Source organism: Dromaius novaehollandiae, chromosome 20 (assembly GCF_036370855.1).
Source record: "Dromaius novaehollandiae isolate bDroNov1 chromosome 20, bDroNov1.hap1, whole genome shotgun sequence".
NCBI classification, from domain to species: Eukaryota; Metazoa; Chordata; class Aves; order Casuariiformes; family Dromaiidae; genus Dromaius; species Dromaius novaehollandiae.
In genome coordinates this window covers 1,599,814-1,615,996 of record NC_088117.1, presented here as the reverse complement: position 1 = coordinate 1,615,996, position 16,183 = coordinate 1,599,814, and the positions used below count along the sequence as shown (strand labels likewise).

Genomic DNA, 16,183 nt, shown 5'->3' with positions numbered 1-16,183 from the left:
GGCCCTAGAGAAGCAGCATTTGGAAAATGTATGCGTTAAAAGGAAGGGTAGTTTGGAGGACAAGGAAAAGCCCAGTCGATTTTGCTGCACCAATGTCCTACCAGGCTAGAAACGGATGCAGAGCTCCCAGCGCTCCAGCGGCACGCAGCCTCCCTGCTTTGCATTTTGGCCACGAATGGGAATCTGGAGCGGGGGCCAGCCCTCTCCATCTGGTCCCAATGCTGCAGGGGGATCTGCCCCCCAGCTCTGGCTCTCACCAGTGGCTGGTGGCTGAGCAGGGCAGGCAGCAGGGCGCCAGCAGTGCTGATCAGCCCTCTCGCTGGCCCAGTGCCCTGTCCCTGCCCCGGGGCAGCGCAGAGAGCAGGGGAGGCACCAGGAGAGTGGGACTGGGAGTTTCTGACTTCTTCTTGGTGGCAGGGTACTGCAGGCAGGGGCATATGGACCTCTGCAGGGATCCCAGGCTGATCTGGGGCCTCAAGCAGACCAATCTCAATGGCATGCAGGAGAAGCTGGGTCCCAGCAACCATCTCGGAGGTGTTTGGGGCCCCAGCAGGGTGATAGCAAAGGGGTGCAGGAGGGGGTTAGATCCTGGCAGTGATCCCAGAGGGGTTCGAGCCCCCACAAACTGAGCACGAGAGGGGCGGGAGGCATTTGGGTGGTGAAGGGGTTGGGGCCTCAGCAGGCAGCTCCAAAAGGGGTATGAGTGGGGTTTGGGCCCCGGGCAGTGATCCTGGAGCGGTTTGGGACCACAGCAGACAAATCCCAATAGGGTGCAGGAGGCTTCTGGGCCGTGGGCAGTGATCCCAGGGCAGGTTGGGGCCCTGGCAGGCCAATGCTAGAGGAGGGCAGGAGGTATTTGGGCCTTGGCAATGATGCCGGATGGGTTTGGTTCCCCAGCAGGCTGAACCCTATCGGGGTTCATGCGGCCTTTGGGGCTCCTGCAGTGATCCTGGCGGGGCTGGGCTCCCCAGAAGACACATCCCAAAGGGATGCAGGTGAGGCTGGGTCCCCTGCAGTGATCCTGGCGGGGTTGGGCTCCCTGGCAGAGGCATCCCAAAGGGTTGCAGGTGAGGTTGGGGCTCCAGGAGTGATCCTGGCCGGGTCAGGCTCCCCAGTAGACGCATCCCAAAGGGGTGCAGGTGAGTTTAGGTCCCCTGCAGTGATCCTGGAGGGGCTGGGCTCCCCGGTAGACACATCCCAAAGGGATGCAGGTGAGGCTGGGTCCCCCGCAGTGATCCTGGTGGGGTCGGGCTCCCCGGCAGACACATCCCAAGGGGGTGCAGGAGGGGTTTAGACGCCGGGGGCGGGGGGGGGAGACCCCTGGCAAGTCGATCCCAGAGGAGCGCGGGAGGCGTTCGGGCCCCGGCAGCGATGCCGGCAGGGCTCGGTTCCCCGGCAGACCGACCGCAGCAGGCTGCGGGAGGGCCGGGGCCCGGCGGGCCGGGCGCGGAGGAGCCGGAGGCCGCGGCGCGGCGCTCCGAGCCCCGGTGCCCGCAGCCGCCGCCCGGGAGCGGAGCGCGGCGGCCGCGGCTCCGCCCGCCCCGCGCCGCCCCGTGGGCGGGAGCCGCCCCGGCGCCCCCGCCCCGCCGTGCCCGGCCCGCGCCGCCCGCAGCCGCCGCGGCCCCGTCGCCTGCCCGCGCCGCCGCACCATGGTGGCGGCCCGGAGCGCCGCCGCCGCCCGCCGCGGAGCCCTGCTGCTGCTCGCCGCCCTCGGCGCCTGCCGCCTGCGCGCCGCCGCCAGCGAGGCCGGTGAGTGCCGCGCCGCGCCGCGCCGCCCGAGGGGCCTGGCCGCGGGCCCGGGGCCGCCCGTCCCCCCCGCCCGCGAGGGACCCGGTTGTCCCGGCATCGCCCGCAAGGTCTCGGCACTGCCCCCCCGCCGGGGTGCGGGGCCGCGCATCCCGCCTGCCTCAGCTCCCAGCTCGGGGGGGCCTCGCCCCTACCCGGGGGCTAAACACCCCTCCCGGTCAGGGGAGAAGCGCCCCGCTACCGCCTGCGCTGCCCGGGGCGCCCGCTCCGCCGGCGGGGAAGCGGCAGGTGCAGCGGCAGCGCCGGGGCTCGGCCCGGCACGAGGCTCGCGGCGGCCCCCAGCGCGGAGCCGTGATTGCGGCCGCGCAGGCAAGGTGGGAAATACCCCGCGGCTCTTCCCGGACCCCCCGGGCGGTTTGTCCCGCAAGGTCTGGTTTTTGCTTGACCAGCATCCAGCCGCTTGCAGCCCGCAGCGCTGCCCGGCGCCGGGCCGGCTCTCGGCCGTAGCGCGGCGTGACCCCGCTCGCAGCCGCGGCTTTGGGGGATGTCGGGCGACGGCGACGCCGTCCCGGCGGCGGCTCGGTGGAGGCCGCTGGCGATCGGTGCCGGCGGCGGCAAACTTTTCCGCTTAGGCGCGTTGGAAGGCGCTTGGGGGAACCATTTCCAGACCGGTGAGAGACTATTAATTTCTCAGCGGGGCTGATCTTTGTGCAGCAGCGCTGGGAGGGGCCTGAACCACTGTTGTTGTGGGGCGTCTTGATTAAAAAAAAAAAAAAATTAATTAAAAGGAAAAAAAAAACAAACAGAGCTGCTCCACCGGCCTTGCCGTCTTACCGAGCCGTCACGCGTATGCGTCAATCCGGGCAGAGACGGCTTGCTCCCCCACCCTCTGCTCGGATGACAGCTTGCGAATGTGCTGTTTACTCACCTGTCAGAAGAATTACGTGCTTTGAGGGAAGCAGCGCTTTGCAAAGGCTAAAATGTTGATGAGAAGCTTTTCTGGGGTTTTTTTATTATTATTTTTATTTTTTTCCCTATCCTTACAGGGGAGCGAAAAATCTCACGGCTTGCATTTTCCTCCCAGCTGCAGTCTGGGATCGCTCTTATTTCTGCATTTTAAAGGGGAGAGGGGTTTGGGGGGAGTTTGCTTGGTTTTAGTGCATTTAGCGCGTCGGCCTTAGAAGATGCAGGTGGGAGCAAACCCAGCACCCCTCGTCGCTGCGGCAGGCTCGTGCGGGGACGCGGCAGTCCGCTCGCGGCAAGGCACTTTCCTTCGAGAAGTCCGGCCGACGCCGCGCGTTCCCACGGCCGCTCCTGGCCATCGCTCCGCGCCACGCGGGTTTGTAGGGCGCCGAGCGTTTCTGCTGGACCGCGAGTGCTTTCTGCCTCGTTGGCTGCGGCAGAGCGCGCAGGAAGGCAGGGAGTGCCTGCGCTCGCCGCATTGTTTGGGGACCGAATATTGTTGTCGGCCCTGCCCCGCGGGACGGCGCTGGCGGGAGGCGAGGGCGGGAGGCCCTGCTGATTTCCGCCCTCGCACCCTCTATTCCTTTGCAGCGGGGTTGGGGGCACCCCAAGAAACTCGCTGGTGGGGGGGACAAGCAAGGGAGGGGGGCAGTGGTGCCGATGAGGGGTTTGGGGACCGTTCCCATCGGTCACCACAGAGGAGGATGGAGCACCATGCAGATGGCGTCGCGTCGCTTGGGAAGGGCAAGAAAGGTGCTATTTTTCAAAATCTTCCTGCGGTTCAAAACACCCCGGTCTTTCTCTCTCCATCGGCTCTCAGTTGGCTTCCTTCGCGCTCTGGTGGAGGCTGATGAAGTTATTGCCTGTGGCTGCATTTGCTTCGGGAATTTCCCAGCGCTGAGGCGGCACTTGGGCAGGGCCTCCTTGTCACAGCTCCCTGGCTTTGATGCTCGGCAAAGCCATTCGGGTCCCGGTGACTCACTGCGCCAGAGGAGAAGCCGCAGGCCTGGTGCGGGGTGGATCCAGGCGATTCTGGAGATGCTTTTGGGGAGCTACCTGCACCCGGAGACCTTACATAAGCTCAGCTGGCTCCAAATTTAAGGATGACGCAAAGCTGTGGCAGTTCCTCTGCGCTTGCAGGCTTCAAGGTGGAAATTTCTCCCTCCTGAGTTTTCTCCCAGAGAACTTTTCACGTGGAATAAGCATGAATTTGGCAGTGGAGGCTGGGCTCGGCTTGCTGATGGAGCTCGCCCCACAGCCGTGCTGGTGGGGACAGCCCCCTCAGGAGGCTTGTTTTGGGCCATCCCGGGTGGTGGGACCTCCCTCCGGCAGCAGGCAGCGTGGTGCCTCCAGGGCTGCTCGTGGAGTCAGCAGTGACCGTTGCATCGCCCTGGGCATCGAGTTTTGCCGGATTTGGGCTCTGGGCCTGCAGGCGTCCAGAGGCCGTCCGCACGGGCCGGCCAGGGCTGGGAAGGGGAGCTCGTGGGGCCTTGCTGGTGGCTGGACCCTCCATGTCTGGCTCTTTGGTGAGGCTGTAGCTAAGCAGAAGTCCAAGATAACCAGCGATGGTGTAGCTGCCTCCAAAAAGCAACATGGAGCAAGTGATTAGCCTGGTCAGGCTGCAGGTGCCCAGCTGGGACTTGAATGTTTTACTGGTTATTTAGCTTTTAAGGCAAAGGGAACAGTAAACTTCCTCTGAACAAGGCACAGCTGCACAAAGCAGAAGTCTCCCCACTAATGTGTCCCTCACTCTGGCCCCTTCTCTACCCTCCTGCATCCCTGGGATTATCTGTACAGTTGTGTTATCGTGTATTCCCAGCAAAAGTAGGGTCAGCTTCTTGATTTTGGGGGACTTCTCAGCCCCTTGTTTGCTGTTCAGTGCTCTGAATCGGGTGTATCGTTTTCAGGCAGGGATCTGCAGGTGCCCACGGCAGCATCCCGTTGCCAGGAGGCTGGTCGTGCACCGCGGACGGCATCGGGGAGGCCGGGGAGTGAAGAGGCCGGGGAGTGAAGAGCCCGGGCCGCGCGCCCACTGCGGCGGTGGGGATCTCCGGGCTGGTTTCTTCAGAAAGCTTTCCAGACAGCCGGGGTTGCCCGAGGAGCCTCCTGGTGATGCCGGTTGGGGAAAGGAGTCCGGTCCCATCTGCTTCCTTGTGTCACCCGCGTGTAACGGACATGGGGGGAAGTTACAGCGGTTCCCTCGTGGTTAGAAGGTTAAAGGGGACCCCGCAGACACGGCAGCCTTCCTCCCCAAGTGCTGCCCGTCCTTCCTGGCTGCAAGGAGTAAAGTGCCGAGGGGAAGTATTGACTATTTCTGCCCCTTTTTTTAGGTTTTCCTTTCTGGGAGGATGGGGCAGAGCTCTGCTGTCTTTGGAAACAGCTTGTTCTTTCTTCAGCGCGTGGTATAAATGGCAGGGCACAGAGACAGCTCCTGCTCCATATTGCGTGTGGGTGAAACCAGAGCTGCCAAGGAGGCAGCTGGAGGGAAGGTCCTGGACCACCGTGCCTGGGGCCTCCCGGCTCTGCTGCTTCAATAAACCTACTTCAAACTGGGATTAACTCCCACTTGCTTCCTCCCCTGCTTTGTCTGGCTTCTCTGCTGCGATGGGAGGGCTCCTGCAGTAGACAGCACGTCGTGGTACACACGGGTGGCACGGTGACACCCTCATCTCGCCTATGGGCTGCGCTCCCCGCTGTGAAGGCCAGCGGGCAGAGGTTTGAGCACTTGTTTGCCGATAGCAGCTGTGATAGGGGTGAGGAGGGGACAGGAGGTGAAAACTGCACGTGTCCTCCTTTCCAGCTGGCTGGCACCTTCTCACCTCCAAGGAGCTGCTCAGCAGCCTATCAGGTTGATCTGGGACGGAGGGAGGCAGCGGAGCATGCTGGCTTTGTGGGTGGTGTAGCCAGGTGTCCCTGGTTTTGTTTTTTCCCCACATCTCTCTCTATCCAGTGCGTACAGCATCCAGTAGAAAGGCTGGTGTTGCCTAAGCTGGTAGAAACGCTGGTATTGCCTAAGCTGGTTTTCTGGCTGGTTTCCTGGAGCGTTAGTGAGAGTCTGACTTCTAACCCTTTCTTGAGTCATTTGGTTGCCAAGTTTGGTCTATTAGTATTTTTAAAAGATAAAGATTTTCCAGCTCAGTAGCTCAATAAATAACAGGAGAGAACCCCTTCTTAATAAGACTTCAAACCCCAGCTCTGCTGCTGCAGCTAGCAATTTGCAGCAGAAACACCCAAAGAAGCCATTCAGCAAAATCCGAGTGGGCATTTCTAGTCCAAGAAACCCATTTGGCCCAGCATTACTGGGGAAAACACAAATGGGCTGCAGACTTTTCCCTCCCTTTCCTCCTTGTACAACATTTTGGGGGATGGCGGTGGAAGCGCAAACATTATTACTGATATCGGATGTTCTGGTTCTGCAGTGATGCAGGGAGCTCTCAAGGTCTAGAGTTGTATAAAATAAGGCGAGAGTTATCTGCCTGGCTCTCTGCCCTGGAAAGCCTTCGTTGCTTAGCGTGTGGTAGGATTGTCAGTCTCCCTGCTTTTAATTTGTCTGCTTTGCAATTACCCTGGTCCAAAGTGAGCTGTGACAGGGTCTAGGCACAGAAGGTTGTGGTCTCAGTACCTGTGTGGGGTTGGCATCCTTGTGTCCGTGGATGCACATGGAGAAGAAATCCCCACTGGGCTGCATTTCCAGAGCTGGGCTCTCTCCAAGCTTTCCTTGAGGGCTGTGGGTGGTGGGATAAGCTATTCCTTATCCTGAACTCTGTAACTGGGGCAACTGCAAGCATCTCTTGGGAGCAGGCAATGCTTGGGTTGATGTGCTTGTGTCCGTCTCTCCCCTCCTTGCAGGGGAGTTTCTGCCCTGGAAAGCTTCCCATGTGCTAGCACAGTGCCTAAGGTGAGCAGGGGGGCTGCTCTCTGAGCTCCCCTGCGTCATGCCGGCCTCCACGTTAATGTGTCTGGGCAGCTGACAGACCTATGAGTCTGTCTGCAGAAAGCAGAGATTTCCAAGGGCTGTTTTTTTCTTAAGACGTGGAGAAGGTCGTCTGAATCATCTTGGTCGCGGTGGTCAATTATCCCATTTAGCAGTGAAGTGCAGAGCAGGTCTGAGCAATTGATGGCACTTAGGCTGGAAATAGGGTGTAGAAGGAGCCACTTGGGCTCCCTGACTGTCCTTGCCGTATACAACCTGCCCCATTGCTTTTAACCCACCCTGCGGGCTGCGAGTAGTGATATCTGCTATCAAATTGTAGTGCAGACCAAATATTTCATGCGTGTGCAGTTGTGGGGGATGCTCGTCCCCTGGGACCTGGTTGGCTCAGTGTTGCTGCTGAGCTTAATTTTCTGTGCAGTTCTTCTTGGGAGACAACCTTCCCCCCAGTTCCCTGGGGTTTTATCTGCTCCATTTGCTCCCACCATGAAAAATAATCCCTCTCGAATAGCCTCGGTGCCTGAGGTATAAGGGGACCTTGAGACACGGTGGCTGGGCACCCCTAAAGGCAGCCTGCCTTGGCTCTGTGGATCAACGCCCATGCAGGGAGTATTGCTGGGCAGTGGCTTGTCTGCAGGAGAACAGAAGATCGCTGATGGAAGAAGGCCTCTGATCTCTGCAATACCTCCACTCGCTAGCTCCAGTTCCCGCGGTCCCTGGTGCCATTGGCTTTTGGGTGTTTTATGAAGAAGCTTTAGGAGCAGCGCCCGCGTAGGTCCTCCCTCCTCGTGCTTTGCTTCCACTCTGTGTGGGCAAATCCCACCCTGGGTTTCCTCCCATGAAACAGGAAGGAAAACACCACAGAGAGCGTGAGGCTGTGTTGGGAGAAGCAAAGAAGTGGGAGAAGAAGCTGCGGCGGAGCTGCAGCTGCGGCCACCGTGCCCGTTGCTGGCCCCTCGCAGCGCTCAGGGCCCGTCCCCGCGAGCCCTGCAGCCAGGCTGCTGCTGAAACGCCCTTTGCAGTGGTTTAACTAGCTGCCGGGCTTCCCTTTCCCTCGTGCTCTGCGACCTTTTTTCCTTTCCTTCTCGTGTCGGTGGAGCTGCGGATCCTGTGCTGAACTTCATTCACTGCTGTCCTTGGCACCGGCCTGGGGAGCTGAAGGCTCAGGCTGGAGGAACTGCTTTTTCACCCTCCTTCTTCGCGACTTGTTGGGGGACCCTGAAACTGGTGTTTCTCTCCACGGACGTTCTGCATCCGAGCCCTGGTTTGTGCTCTCCATTGGCTGGGGCAGGGAAAGCTTGATCCCGTTCATGCTCTTGAGCTGTTAAGAGGCGGATGAAGAGACCTGGTCCAAAAGGCAAAGAGAGCTCGAAAGTGGCTGTTTGTAGCTAAAACGTGCAGGGAGAAGCCTGTCCTACTGGCATTTGCCGTGGCAGTGTCCCAGAACGCGCTCTTCCCTGTCGGAGAGGCGTATCTGCGTGCATCTGTGACTTTCCCACACTGAACAGCTCCCTTATCCCTCTGTGCTGACGGACCTCCCCGGGGCCAAGGACAGCTTGAGCCTGTGTTGTTCTTGTCACAGGGCGATTTCTCCCAGCCCAGCGCTGACTTACAGTTACTCCCTCGGGAGGTGTGAAGAAGAGCCTGGCTCGGCATTTCTCATGCACGTTTTGGCTGAGCCCTCCTGCTGCTTTGCCACCGCGTCCTGGGACATGGTGGCTCCTTCCTTGTGCTTGCGCTGCAGCTCCTCTGGGTTGCTCATGGCTCGTCTGTCCAGTCTAGGCGCCAGTGCTGGGCGCTGGAGCTGGATTATAGGGCCCTTTCTGTTCCCTGATGTGGGTTCGGCTTTTGGGATCTGCAAGCATGTTTGAGGTTTGGGGTTTAATGCATTCCCCTTCTGGAGCAAGACCCTGCTGTCACCACCTTGGCCGGTCTGCCCAGAGGAAGCTTCCTGGGACAATTTGATGATGCCGTGGAGGCTCTGGCTCTCCCTGGGGGCACTTCTGGGCCCCTCCTAGAGAGCAAGTACAAGTTAGAGACATTTGCCTGAAACAGCCCCTCTTCTGGGCCATCAGAGTATTAAAGGAAGTAATCGGTTTATGCGTCTCCCGTGTGCTTCTTTGGTTGTGGGAGCATTTGGGGTGGGCAGGGATTTAGCCCTGGGCTCGCTGCGGGTAGGGAGTCAGCTGCCAGACCACGGATTTACAGAATAACGTGGCTGGCTGGCTGTCCCCCACCTTCATCTGCCACGTTACCGCGGTGCCCTTTCCCTCTGTAATCTCCGGAATTCAGAGCGGATGGGGATTTTATCTCCGCTGGCTGCCTGGAAGGGAGGAACGATGGGGGCTCCCGGTCCATCCGCTACGCGCCTGCCCCTGCCTGGGCTGAGGTGCTGGGTCCTGGGGAGGGGTCGTGCTGGCTGGGCTCGGCCCACGTGTTAATCCCAGCCTGGGATTTGTGACGATGCCAGCCAGCGATGCCTCCAGCCGTGCCCTCCTCGCGAGGGAGAGCACATGGACCCGTCTGCACGACAGGCCTTGCTTCACCTCTCCAAGAGATGCCTCAATCCGGGGTGTTTTTATCTGCCGCAGCTGTTGCAGGGGTAATAAGAGCATCAGATGGAGACAGGCCTATAATTAGCCGTTTCATGAACTAACAATAATTGCAATGAGAAGAAACTGCCCGTTAAATGCCTGGAGCGTGCGTAGCGGCTGTTTCTGGGTGGTGACAGTTCACCCAGCTGAACAAGCTCACATCACTGGATGCTTTTGTGTTGCAGACCAAGCCCTGGAGGTCCGTCAGGGCGGTTTCACAGCAGGTCTAGGCTGAGCAGATGTGCAGCGAGCTGTGCCTTGCCCCAGGGCAGGAGCCCGTTTCGCACCCAGCTCAGTTTCCTGGCCATGGGCTAGCGTGCGCCGTTTGGAGCAGAGTGAATTTGGGTACGTCTTGGTTTTGAAGTTTTGATACTTTGTGCAAGTCTGAATTGGGAAGGAAGTTCCAAGGAGCCACTCTGCGTGCATGGCTGTAGCCATGTTTTCTTTTTGGGAAGGTAGAGCTGTGTTTTTGTCTTTGTTTTTTTGACATTTTTGGACTGAAATAAAATGCTTTGTCAGTCCCAGATCAAAATGTTTCATTTCCCATCTGGGCCGGAGAGGTCCAAGATCTGGGAACTAAAAGTGGATTGCCGTAGCGTGCAGTATTGTGTTTGGCCACTTCCTCCCACTTGTGTATCTTGTATTAAAGGAAAAATTGCAGCCAAAGCAGATGATATTAATGTCCAATGCGCTGCCTCTTCCTACCAGTAAAGCGCCAAAATCTCACTTGCTCCATTTTTTGTCCAGTGTGATGCAACGTGACCACTGACCACCCTAAGTGCACACAGTGTTTTTGGCGGGTCTCCTATATGGATAGCAAAGACAGCAAAGCCTTTGGTTGAGTATCTGAGGGGAGGAAGGTTCACTTGACTGCAGAGAGCAAGTCCTACTCATCCAAGCCACGTGCCGTGAGAGGGAGACCTGGTGGCCAGGGCTTTTTGCTGGGAGTCTGTACTGGATGCTGGAGATGCCCTGCTGTGGACCAGCCCATCCACCCGCAAATCCCTCATGGCACAGATGTGCCTGTGAACTTCTGGCTTCAGAAGAAGAAGGGAGGTGGCAATCCTCTCTCTGGGCAGAGGGAAAAATGTGGGGAAGTTGTTTCTTTCACCACGTGCAGGTGGCACCCGTGGGTTTGGTTGAGGTCCTGGGGCATTGCAGTAACAGCCCAGCAAGGTTTTGCTGAGCGTTTCTCAGAAGCTGGCAGCTCTTGCGTGACGAAAGAGGAGGCAGGAGGAAGGGAGAGCTTTGTTTTGGGGAGCTCATCATCTTGCATCTGGCAGGGATTATTTCCGAGCAGCCCGCTAAGCCCAGGGAATGAGAGGCCCTGATAAGCTGCCTGTAATGTGACCCTTCCTCCGGGCGCCGCGTGTGGCTGCCGAGGGGAGATCTGCTGCCTGCGGCGCTAATTCTTGGCTTCCTGGCTGGAAATGGGAGGGTTTGCAGGAATCGGCTGCCTGTTACAGTGGATAAAAACCTAGAGAAATCACGGTGGTTCCTCCACTGCTCGGCCACGGGTTGCAGCCCTTTTTGCAGGTGCCCTGGGTGCCACGCTTCCCATGCCGCCTCCGTGTTCGGCGCTGCTCCGGGACACAGCTTTTGGTGCAAGTGCCTCACCGAGTGCCACAGGGTTGGGGGCACCCAGTGCTGATCCTTCCCATGTCACAGGAGGCCTGCAAAATCCTGCCAAACCTGCAAAGCCCGTGGTGCAGGACTCGAGACTTGTTCTCCAGTGAGTCTTTATCGCTATCTCATCCGCTTGTGTGAGGCCTCTTTGGCTGCGGTGGTTGAGTCAAATCAGGTGCAGTCTTTGTGCCCAGCCAACTGGAAGGGATCAAGTGGTTTTCTGGAGGTGGGGTGATTTGGACCTTGCATTTCTTGCACTTTTTGGCTTATGTGTCTGTTTGACTACTGGTGTGACGCAGTTTGCCTGCCCTGGTTGTGCTCCACGTGGAGCGGTTTGAAAGGCTGCGAGAGTCGGTTTTGCACGCTGCACCCCCGGGTTGGAAGCTGTGCATGGTGCTGGCACACTGGACCTGTAGCCTTCTGGGACCTGGCATTCAGTGGCCATGTCTGTGGTCCCCATTTTCAGAGAGAAACCCACCCCTGAGCTGCTGGGATCCACCACACTGGATGGTGGAGGCAGGATGGACAAAGAATTGGGATATTCCTGGCCTGGGGGGCAGCCCCATGTGCTGCTGCTCTCGCTTAGCTGCAGGAGGGTGTCAAAATCATGCCTGGTGCCTCTTTATGAAAGGCTTCAAAACGTCTCCTGGTGGTGTGGAAAGCCAGCGAGGTGTGGGAAGGTTTTAACTTGCCAAAGAGCATCTGGCCCCGGTGGGAGCAGCTGTGGTTAGCCAGGGATCCGTTGCTCCTGGCTTTTATTTAAACCACTGCAGGCATGGGCAGCACGAATCTGCTCCTGCCAGCGGCTGATTGCCGGCCGTGGAGCTGTGCTCTGGGCTGCTTGCGCGTGCCCTTTGGCGTGCAGATTCCTTGTCTGGGTGAGGTCAATTCGCCTCTCTCCTTCCTCCTTCCCTTCTGGCAGCGCTTTGCTGCTCAAGCAGCGATGATGTCCATGGGGAAGCATCTGGTGGGGGCCGAGGCTCTGTTGTTCACACCCAAGCTGTCCCCTCGAGAGGGAGAGAAAGGTTGCAAGTTTGTGCCTTGCTTCAGTAAGTGGAAATGCATTTGCGTGCTGCCCATGAGAAGTGGCTCTTCCCTGGCTCTCACTGCTGTTAAAATGATCCCAGACAGATCCTGCAGCCTTCAGACATCTCCTGCTGCCCAGGGCATGCAGACCCATCGCGACTGAGCCCAAGCTCCTCCGGGTGAGCTTAGCCGGGAGCTGCTGCGGGGCTTGCGGAGCTGGTGAGTGCAGCGAGCCCTTTCACAAGCTGGGAACTGCCATGAGAGTGCTGTCTGCAGCGGGGTCATGTCAAGCAGCGCAAGGACCTTGCAAGGTGACAGGCGAGCTGGGAGAGGAGCAAGCTCTGCCCTGCGTCCAGGCAGTGTCTAGGGCTCCGCTGCCTCCTCAGGGCTCTGCACGAGGAGGGAAGGAGCCTTTCCAAGCCAGGCTGGGGCTGCGGGAAGCCAGGACTTGTGGGAATCACCTGCCCAGGCTCCTGGGAAGTCGCCTGGGGACACTGGGCTGGGGCAGGTTGTGTGTGTGTGCATAGAGGGAGGTCCCTTGTTGCCCTGCAGCTCGGTTGGTAGCTGTGACAGAGGTGCCGGGTTATCCCTGTCCTAGGGCTGTGCAGGCTGTGTGCTGGCGCTTGGGGGCTGTGTGGTTCCTTCAGAGACAGGACCATCTCCTGGTGGCTGCGGCAGCCCCGTGTACCCCTCTTGCGTGGCTGCGGATCTCCAGGGGTGGTCAGGCTGGCCCGTTTGGCACCCCCTATCTCTGACCGCGTCCTCTGCTCCCCATGTGCAGCTGGAGCAGGCCACAGAGCCCGTTGCAGCGGGCCAGCCGTGGCGTCGAGGCTGGCGCAGCCCAGCTGGCGTCACTTCTGCACCCCAGAGAGTCCTGTGCCTGTAAGCAGCTGTATGGGGACAGGCTTTCCTTGCATGTTGTATCCATCGAGCTGTGCCAGACCTCTGAGCCTACCCCGTAAAAAACAAACAAAGAAAACCCAGACCGCAGCCTCGTCCAGATAAAAAGCCCAGCAGGTTGATGTTTGCTTGAGCAAAGCTTGATAAACAAGAATGTAGATGTGTGCTTTAAGCTGGGGCCTCTTTCCACTTCCACGCAGACCTGGAGGGACTGCGGTGTCCGAAGCCTGTCCCAGGGTAAGGCCTTATGCGTGGGGTACATGCTGCTTGGTCTGTACCAGGCAAACTGTAGATAGCATGTGTTTGTCTTTCAATTGCTTCTCTTCCTGCAAATCTGAAGCAAAACACTTCTGGCAGGAGACAGGCCCTTATACTGCAGAGTCAGCCCTGGCATGGGTAGGGATGAAGTGTTTAATCCTCCTCAAAATTGCACAGCGTGCAGATGCTGCAGAGACTGTAAGAAACAAGTGGAAATAGGCAGCAAGGTCCCAGGCTGGCCCAAACCCAGCAGCACCCAGGGAAATGCTGGGGGGCTGAGGCATCGCGTTCGGCTCGGTGCAACCGGGACGGACCCATTTGACTGTGGGCTGGGGCGAGGGGTGACGTGTGCTGGGGAAAGGCTCGGTGACCGGTTCCCGCTGCGGTATGCATCCCACGGAGGGATACGCATCACTGGAGAGCTCGGCAAGGTGACAGTGGTCCCCGGGGTCCTTCTGTCCTCACCAGGTGGTGTGTGGTGATCATACCACCTTGAGATGATGGTGCTACCTTCTTGAGATGACCCAGCGTGTGGGCTAGCTGCTGTGTGGGGCAGTAGAAGCGACATAAGTCCATGTCCTCTGCCACCCCACAGCTCTGCCCTTGCATCTGCAGAACAGGCAAATACCTTTGCCTGGCCCTGTGGCCTTGGGCACAGCAGTGGAGGGCGAGCGGGCAGTCTTTGGTCTGTGAGACTCCATCAGGGTCTGAAGTTGCGGTTTGAAGGAGTTGTTTTTATCCATCCCGGTGCCGTATCCCCTTCCTGCAATGCCCATTAATCCTGCTTCTGTTTCCTTAATGTGCTAGGCAAAATGCCAAGGCAGTGAGGAGTAATTTTTTTGCCCAATAAAGGGTTTGAGTAGCAATTACGTGAAATCCTACTCCTTCAGTTTGATACCGGAAGGTGGTGCTTCCTGCTTCTGTGCTCTGAGGTACATGAACACAAGAGCTCCTTGAATTTTGGGGGTGTTTGTAGTTTGGATTTCCTCTAGCAATACCACATGTGTCTTCTGAGGTGGGTTCCTCCCCAACTCGTGTGCTTCTTGGGACTCCCTGCTTCTCTCGCTGTGCTGCGAGGGTAACCCTGAAGCCTGTCTTTGAAGTTTTTGCATTTCCCCCAGGTGACTTGGGCTGGTTTGGCTCTGGGATATGGGAAATGCTGCGGGTTGGCGCTCTGCGTGATGTCTGCTGAATTGCTTTGGAGAAGCCTGAGCTCGGGAATGTGGCGGTGGGGCCGTGGAGTGCTCCTGCACGGCCCCGTGGGCAGTTGCTCCTTGTCCTTCACCGCTTCTTCCTGGGGAGCAATCTGCCACATCTCCAAAGGCACCTTTACAGGTGGAAACATAATCAGGAGAGCGTTTCAGGAGGGGATTTCCCTTGCAGCAGGGCTGCGATGCCCATGCACGTCCTCCGTGTGGCATTTGCCCCAGGGACAAGCTGGGCAGAGGTTGCTGTCCCCTGCCACGTGCCGCTCTGCACAGCACAGGACCCGGCTCCCTGCGCTGTCCCAGCTTGGCCCTGGTTTCACACCCATCATCCCACCTTCAGCCGACACGTTGGGAACCACGTGTCTTCCCACTGTTGCTCGAGGCGCAGTAAAGCTTGGCTCAAAACTCTTGGGCTGTTTGCATTTCAGCCTGGGTTTTGTGCTTAGTGGCTTTTCCCTTTGTTTCTAGGCTGGATTCGTCCCCTCCGCCAGAGCTCGGGGGCTGACCCGCCTGCGCGGGTGCTGAGCGCCGTGCGTGGGGCTGGGAGCGGTGTCCCTCCACCCGCTGCGCGAGCAGGAAGCCCATGTCCCGGTGTCTTGTTTTGTTCTGCTGGGCAGGCAGGAAGGAAGCCTGCTCTGAAAAGCACAGATTTATTAATTTTTTCCCGAGTGCGTGTTGCAGCGGGGCGGGGAGGCAGGACTGCAGATGAAAGCACTGCCAACCCAGCCCTGCGGAGAGCGAAGCTGCGCGGGGATCTCCGTGTCCCCGGGCCGGCCAAGCGAGACCGTCGGCGCTGAGTCTACCTGATTTGCAAAAAAAAAAAAAAAAAACACAAAACAAACAAAAAACCCACACAAAGCAGCAAACCCAACCTAGCCCAGAAGGACTCTGGGCAGATAAAAGCCCAGCAGACTGGTATTGGCTTGAGCAAAACCTGATAAACAAGAAGGGAGATAAGTGTTTTATGCTGCAAAGAGCAGCAAGGTGCTTTTCAGAGGATGATTTATTTACGACCTCCAGCATGGGCTGGCAGGCCTGGGAAGTGCTGCGCTGAAAGAGATGTTTGCTGTGCGCTATCCCTGGGGCGGTGAGGGGAAGGGTGGTGCAGCAGAGCAGAGCTGGGCAGGGACGTGTGACACTCCCACGTGGGGCACGGGCCGGTGCCACTCAGTGTGGCCTCATCCGCGCTGCTGTCACCCCCACGCGTGCGGAGGGTGCTCCCCGGCAGGGAACGGGGCTGCATGAGCAGGGCCGGGTCAAGGCATGGGAGAAGCTGCATTGCAGCCCCCCGTGCAACTGGGATGTGGGCATGCACGGTGCTTTCCAGCATGCAAAGGGGTTTTAGCTTGAAAATAGTCTTCCTGACAAGGATACCTGCCCCTAACGTGTTGCTTAAATCTCCCTGAAGGCAGCAGGGGCTTGTGTGCAGGACCCAGCACCCTTCTGCTGGATGAGACCCTTTCCAGGCACTGTGACCATCAAAGGTTTCTGTCCGCAGCTCGTTCGCGTGCTCCTGCCATGTGCTCGATTCCCAGGAACGTGAAAATGCAGGAAGTCTTCAGTTGCTTTTACGGTGTTTCTGATGCAAGAACGATAGTCAGGAGGGTCCAGGCTCAAAGCAGACGAAAGGCGGTGGCTGCGGTTGCAAGGGGAGGTGGATCTGTGGGACAACTTGCTGAAGGGTGGTGCGGGCGCTCAGCACTGATGCGGGCCCACGAGGAGAGCGGATCAGGTGGGGCTTGCTGAAAAAGAGATGTTTGGCTCAAACCTACTGAGCCGAAAAAAGCCAAGGACTGAGGGGGAGATGGCTCATACCATCACCCTGTCCCTGTCTGCTGCCCGTGGTGTTTGCTCTTGGTCTTGCTCCGAGGAAGGGTACGGGGCCCCAGGGACCATCCATCTGAGCCGGTGCAGCTCGTTGCGCTCCCTCT

The 16,183-nt window shown here is 58.6% G+C and overlaps 1 protein-coding gene across 1 annotated transcript in view; it reads left to right on the top strand.

Moving 5' to 3' along the window:
• Positions 1-1,586: 1,586 nt before the first annotated feature.
• Positions 1,587-16,183, top strand: part of NPDC1 (neural proliferation, differentiation and control 1) — a 32,753-nt gene continuing 18,156 nt past the window's right edge. Inside the window, exon 1 of the mRNA XM_064523541.1 lies at positions 1,587-1,749. Within this exon, the coding sequence (XP_064379611.1) occupies positions 1,650-1,749 (100 nt within the window). The 5' untranslated portion in view covers positions 1,587-1,649. The remainder of the gene's footprint in view (positions 1,750-16,183) is intronic.